Source organism: Eptesicus fuscus, chromosome 15 (assembly GCF_027574615.1).
Source record: "Eptesicus fuscus isolate TK198812 chromosome 15, DD_ASM_mEF_20220401, whole genome shotgun sequence".
NCBI lineage: Eukaryota > Metazoa > Chordata > Mammalia > Chiroptera > Vespertilionidae > Eptesicus > Eptesicus fuscus.
The window spans coordinates 73602240-73608704 of record NC_072487.1 but is presented as its reverse complement, the minus strand read 5'-3'; the positions used below and the strand labels follow the sequence as shown (position 1 = coordinate 73608704).

The following is a 6465-nucleotide window of genomic DNA, read 5'->3' as shown; positions in this document are numbered from 1 at the left end:
GAAAGTATCGAAAGAAAAAAAACTGTCAACCAAGAATTCTATATCTAGCAAAATTATCCTTCCGCTCAGCATCACTCTTCCACAGGCATCACTCACAGGAGGGGACACAGTTCCTCATCAAGGTCATGTGGATTTGAGCCAAGCCTGCTTGATGCCAAGGTCTGTGCTCCTAGTCATTGCCATTCTGCCTCCCAGGAACAAAAGCCTGGTGTCACACCAACGTGGGTGTACAGGCACCTGAGCAGGGTCTGGCAGAGACCTCCAAAATGCAGGCTCTGAGATGGAGACATTCTAGACACAGAGAAATAGGGCGATGGAAGGACCCTATTATCTACAGGTAGCTTGCTGTTGCTGCTAGGGACCAAGACAAGCTTCACGGATTGTCCCCAAATGTGCAACAGCTACAGATCTTAATGTAAGTAACGGAGACCCGGATCCAGGAGACTCCTCTGCCATGGACCATTGCAGAAGCCTTTCTTTCCACTTTCCACAGTGAAACCAGCCCAGAGTCACCTTGGACACCATGAATGGGCGCCGAATTATTTATTTATTAGACTCAAGTACTTCAGTACAGAACAGTACAGAGATGATACATGTTTGTGCTTCGATACTTTCAAACACTGAAATTCTGATAATTTCAAGGTAAACAAGTTTCAAGACAGACTAGATTTTTAAAATATCCTTTTGATAAATTATTTTTCTATAAATAACAGAGAAAAGGAAACCAACATGTTCGACAAACAAAGTCCTGAAGCGTGAGCATTGGTCACGGGGAGGGGACAAAACAAGCAGTAACAGTAAGAAACCAACCAATGCAAGTGCCTACAGTTCTGTCCTAAGGAAATAAGGTATCGTGAGGGGCGAGGGGAGACAGACCTGAAAACTAATCTGAGTGCAAAGGGGAGAGAGGTTTCCAGGCCGTGAGGAGAGAACACCACAGGCATCTACCGGGCGGGCGAGGAACAAGTTCTGAAAGGAGAGCGGGCGAGTTAAACTAGCACACACCACGTTTGCAACGACATCACGAGACAGTAATATACACGCGGTCTGCAGGAGTAAAAGGGTGGCGGGGGCTGGACAGGGGACATTTTTGTGACTTCCACTGTCATTATATTTCATGACAACAGCAGCAGAACAGTGTGCTCACTCCCGAGAACGAGAACTGCTGAGTCTTGAGGATGATGAGACATCCTGCCTGCATTTGCTTCTTTAAGTTTCGCCTTAGAGCTAAGTTTTATACAGCTAGGTTTTTATACAGGGAATAAAATGATCATTTTCTCTTACAAGCACAACAACATATGACCCTGCACTACAAAAAAATAAGATATTAGGAAGTATCTTCCACTGAGGATCATCTGAGTGGGCAAAGGTCGGTATAAATCCATTGGGCTATGATTCCGGCCATCGGACGTCTTAGGGGGCGGGCCCTCTCTACAGGGAAGGCCCTCTGACAGCATCCTGCAGAGCCCACTCTGTCCTAGTCCATTCCTGACCCCTGAGCTCTCCCAGGCTGACCCCACTAAGAAAGAGTTTCTCTGATCAAAAGATCAGGCCTAACCCCTTCTGGCGACCAAAGTCTCCAGGGGGAGCTTGCTCCTCACTGGTCTGGGCACAGTGACTTAGACCACAGAGCGACTTCCCTCAGGGTCACTGTGCTGTGGATGCAGCCAGGGAGGGCGCAGGGACAAGCTGAACACCAGCCCCACCCACAGCCACAGCCACAGCCACAGCCACAGCCACAGCACTGGGGATATGGGCCACCGAGGAAAGCAAAGAGGTGGATTCTGGCTCCAGCCTCCGAGATGCCACCTGGTCCTCACTGCCCAGCCTGCCTGATGAGAGCAGGCACTGGGGCGGGGACCCGAGTGAAGAGGACAGAGCGAGCCTCAGTGTGAAATACTCCCGGAACAGACATCTGCGTCCCAATAAGAACAGAAACAACCCAAGACAGGTTTTTAAAAACACTCAAGCATCTGCCTTCCCATACTCAAGCAATCTGCACGTGTCGCACCAGGTTATGTACAAGGTCACGGAATCATAACTAATGGGGAGAAGGTGTCCATTCATTCTGAACAGTCCCAAAACTTCTCCAGCAGCGTGCCACTTACACACGAACCTCTCCTCTCAGGGCACGTAGAGAAGATAGTCTTTTTAAAAAACACAATGCATTATTTTCTTTTGCTTCAAAGAGAAGAGGGCATCATTAAACACGAGAACGCAGCGGCAACAGCGCCGACTAGGGCGTGCAGAGCGGGGAGGCAGGGAGGGGCAGAGGGTCAGCAAAGGAGCCACTGCGGGCAGCGGCAGGGCTGCAGAGCAGGGGGCAGAGGGCTCGCTTTTTGGAGGGGCAGCTTATTGTTTTAAGTGCTTATTTCTTCATCTGTTTTATTCAGTTTCTTCAGCGTGTCCAGCAGTTTTTGTGGGGTGAGAATCTGCGTGGATCCTGAGGGAGGCAGAGAAGACAGTGAGCTCGCCGGCTCTAGTTCAGGACACTTTCTCCTTCCCTGCTCAGACCTGCACCCATTCCCCCGCCCCACCCTGGTGTGGTCAGTGGAGGCAGGGAGGGGGTTGGGGATTGGGCTTTGGGACCTGGGAGACATTTGGGGACTGGGGATAAACAAAACATCCTCTGGCTCAGGCAAGGGCCCAGGCTGCACCGAGGAAGGAGCAGGCCTCTCCCTCAGGGCTCAGCGCCATCTGCAGGAGGTGAGGCGGCTGCATTTTGAACTCAAGGTGAAGCAGGGAGAGGAATTCCAAACCACATGGCAGGGAAAGGTTGGGAATGGGCAGGGGCTATGAGGGGCCTGTGTGTGGAAAGAACGGTGCCTGGGAGGGAGGCAGCCGGTGGACAGAACACCCTGGGGGAAGCCACTGACCTCTGGGAGCAGATGGTTGGAACTGCCGTGGTGGGCGGGACCTCAGGTGTGAAAGGGAGAGGGCGGGGGACCTGAGGCCTTACCTTATAGAGACCGTGCATTGTAAGAGATTAGAAATGCTTGCAAAAATTTAAGCTAATGGAATTAGGTATAACTTCTACCACAAAAAAAAAATTAAATAAATAAAAATAAATGAAGTCCTTTTTCATAAGGAGAGAGATCTAGTAAGTGCAGTGAAAAAAGATGCATGGATCGTGTGGTTTGGACATGAACATATCAAACAGAACAGAAGTGGCTGGTGTGTGAGCATGAGGCCTGCACGCATGCAGCAGGGGCCGTCAAAGAAAGATCCTGGTGGGAGAAGAACTGAACAAAAGAGACCCGTACTTGAAAATGTGCCTCCCTGGAGATGCGGGTGCACGCATGGCCTTCATGGGACGAGGGAACAGAAACCTCAGGATGCCAGGTTCCCACCCCGAGCGAGGGCAGGCAAAGAAGGCTTGGGCTGGCTTGCTGGGCGTGATCTCACACACCAGGGTCCCTGTGCCTTTGACCACTACTTGCTCAGCTGACCCATGACTGCTGGAGCTGCAGGCCTTGGACCTTCCTGGTCAGTGCAAACCAGCAGCAAATGGTAAAGCCTTCCCTGGTGTGAGGGGTTCCTCCCGACGTCCCATTCCCTGCAGTTCAAGTCCCAGGTGCCTGTCACAGCTCGGAGCAGCTACTGGCCACCGTGCTGAGTGATGCCCAGCAGCAGGCACCAGTCCCCAGCTCTAAAGCCGATGCATGATCCTGCACACTGAGGCTCCTGCAAACGTGACAGAGGCTTCCGCAGCACGTCCCTGGGTGTCATTATGGTGCTCCTTTCCCCCAGAGTACACACTTCTGTGACTACCAGTCTTACTGCGAGTCCTAAAGAAAGCCAAAGACTCTACAAATGGGAAGCAGGACTTAAATGTTAGAAGCTTTTAACAGTAAACCGTGTGAGAATGAGGGCTTTCCAATGTCAATCGACAAGGACTGTGGGTCTACACCCTGAAAGACAGCCTGGGCTCTGGGTGCAGGTTAGCTCAAGGGCATCCTAGGTTGAGACAACAGCAGCCCACGTGCCAGAGAAAACCATCCCTAACACCCTCCTCCAGGCCATCCACTGAGCTCCAGGAAATGAGGAGGCCGCCTCGAGTTAGAGGAAAAGTCAAGAGGAGGCCTCTGATCAGGTGCCCGTCCCATTGCTCCCCCTGCCCTTGCTTACTTGCAAACTCAGGATTTGGGGGAGGCCAAAAAGAGGTTGAGGACTCCATCACGCTCTAGAATTTTCTGATATTATCTGGTCACTGACCATCTGGTGTTCCCAGTCTTTGACTGAAAGAAGAAAACCCAGGACCAAGAGGATTGGGCAACTAGAGAGGACTGTAGGACTCTGCACCAGGCATGGTCCTGGGCCCTCACTCACTGGTCTCTTTAAAGGACCCGGAGCAGCTGAGTGCCCATTCTTGCCACCCAATCATCTGTATTGCTTTAATACTTGGTTAGGCTTTCCACCACCACAAATATTGCTAATTGAGTGGGGTGGGTTTAAACCACAATTTGCAAATGTTCTCACTTTGAACTCACAGGTAGCTGACCACATAGGTCCTCTAGAACAGCAAGCGGGTCCCCCTGCTCTGAGGGTCCCTCTTAGTCTACATAACTGGAAGGTTGAGAAATGTGAATGGGTCTCCAAGAGCAAAGCCATCCAAAAGGCCCAACGCTGTGGGCAGACAGAGGTCTGCTGGGACAAACCCTTCTTTGGCGGCGGGTGCTCAGCTGGCTAGAGCATCGTTCTGACAGACAAGGTTACAGGTTCTATCCCCAGTCAGGGCACACACAAGAATCAACTGTGGATGCATAAGTGCAGCAACAAATCCACATCTCTCTCAAAATCAATTAAAAAAATACATCTTGCAGTAAATGCCATCCACCCACCTGCCACCTGCACACAGAACTAGACAGTTCTGACTCTGATTACCAACCTCCCAAGGTGCTTCTGAACAATGACTGTTTATTCAGCCCCCAGGTTTGGCTTTTCTTGGGAAGGCAGAATGGGAGGTGCTCAGGGCCATGGCCAGCCCGTGTCCTGGCTCACAGCCACCTGCTATTTCTCACCTCACTACTGCCCTGGGCAGCCAGCCGTCTGCCCAGGGTAGGAAAGAGGAGATAAATGGCCTGCCTTTAGAGCAAGTCCTTTAGGGATGAGCAGACTCCCTTCACATAAACCTTCAGGTTTCCTAGCCAAGGTGCTGATGGCATTGCCCTGAGGTCAACAGGGAGCCGAGAATGGGGAGGGCTGCACGGCTGGAGTCACCAATCTGAGGAGGAGCCTTGGGACCCTACGGTCCAGCCTCCCTGTGGTCCATACACTGTGGCCCAGGAAGTGGGAATGACCTGGCCACAGGTCCTTGTGGCAGAGCTGGGGCCGGAGTCCAGGCCTCCCCACTGCTCAAGGTGACTCACATTCTGAGACTCACTGGGCCACAGCTCAGCCCAGGGGGCGGGCGCATTTTCAGGGCCCATGTCAATGGAGTGTATGAAGCCAGGGACACAAACTGTGGCCTCATCACAGAATGGGCAGCGGAGCTAAGGCCTGAGTAACGAGACAGTGGCGTTCTGGATCAGTCTGCCATTTAAACGCATCCAAGGAGGGTCCCAGCCCGTATGGAGAATGGAAGGAGAGAGGAGGGAACGAGGACAAGAATAAGATCCGGATAATCTACCGAACAGACAGCGGTTCCTGGGTGACTGAGCAGGTGCAGTGCGGTGGGAGAGAGGTTTCTACTCAAAGGCTCTCAGCCCGAGAGGTTCCGTAGGCGAGGAGGGTGACTACTCCGCTCTCGGAAGGGTCACAGGAGGTTAAAATAAAAGCAATGACTGAAAGAGCAAATGGCTGATAAGTGCCGTTTCCCCAGAGGAACGTGAGACAGAGCTCTTCCCATGGCCGGCAGGAGTTCACCACGTACCTGGTGGCTGGTGACCCCAACTTGTTCCTTAGGATAAGTGCCTGTCCCAGGAAGGCGGCATTACATGTCTACCACTGACTTGGAGTCTACTCGGACGCTCTCCGCAGAGCCTCCCCACAATCGGGTACCCAGGGGTGTCCCTTGAAAGCCTGCTGGCCTCGTGCTCAGGTTCCCACACCTCGCCCCAACCTGGACAAGGTGCTCTCTTCCCCGTGCCCACAAACGCCCCTCTGAACCACCAGGCTTGGGCGCGCCCCTCTGGCATCCCTCAACCCGTCTGGAGGGCTGTTCACACATTATTCTCATTCTCAGGTTAAAACCCTGGGGGCTGCCGCTGGGGGCTGAGCAGCAGGGGACCCAGGGCAGGAAAGAGCCCACGGGCTGGCCTGGAGGCTCCGTGGCCAGTGTGTGAAGGCAGCATCGGACACATTTTCAATCGGTGTTAAGAACTGCAAGCATTTTCTTGTTAAAGGAAAATCAAATAAATAATAAACTAAAAAGAGAAAAAATAAAAAGAGTGACGGAATAATCAAAGAAAACCCTTCAGAGCGGAAGAGTTTCTTTTCTGTAATAAGCTGCTTTTACTTTGTTTC

The 6465-nt window shown here is 52.1% G+C and overlaps 1 protein-coding gene across 1 annotated transcript in view; it reads right to left on the bottom strand.

Annotated features, from left to right (window-relative positions):
• Positions 1 to 515: 515 nt before the first annotated feature.
• The window catches only part of STXBP1 (syntaxin binding protein 1), a 49450-nt gene continuing 43500 nt past the window's right edge, over positions 516 to 6465 (bottom strand). The window contains exon 19 of the mRNA XM_008152612.2: positions 516 to 2443. Within this exon, the coding sequence (XP_008150834.1) occupies positions 2361 to 2443 (83 nt within the window). The 3' untranslated portion in view covers positions 516 to 2360. The remainder of the gene's footprint in view (positions 2444 to 6465) is intronic.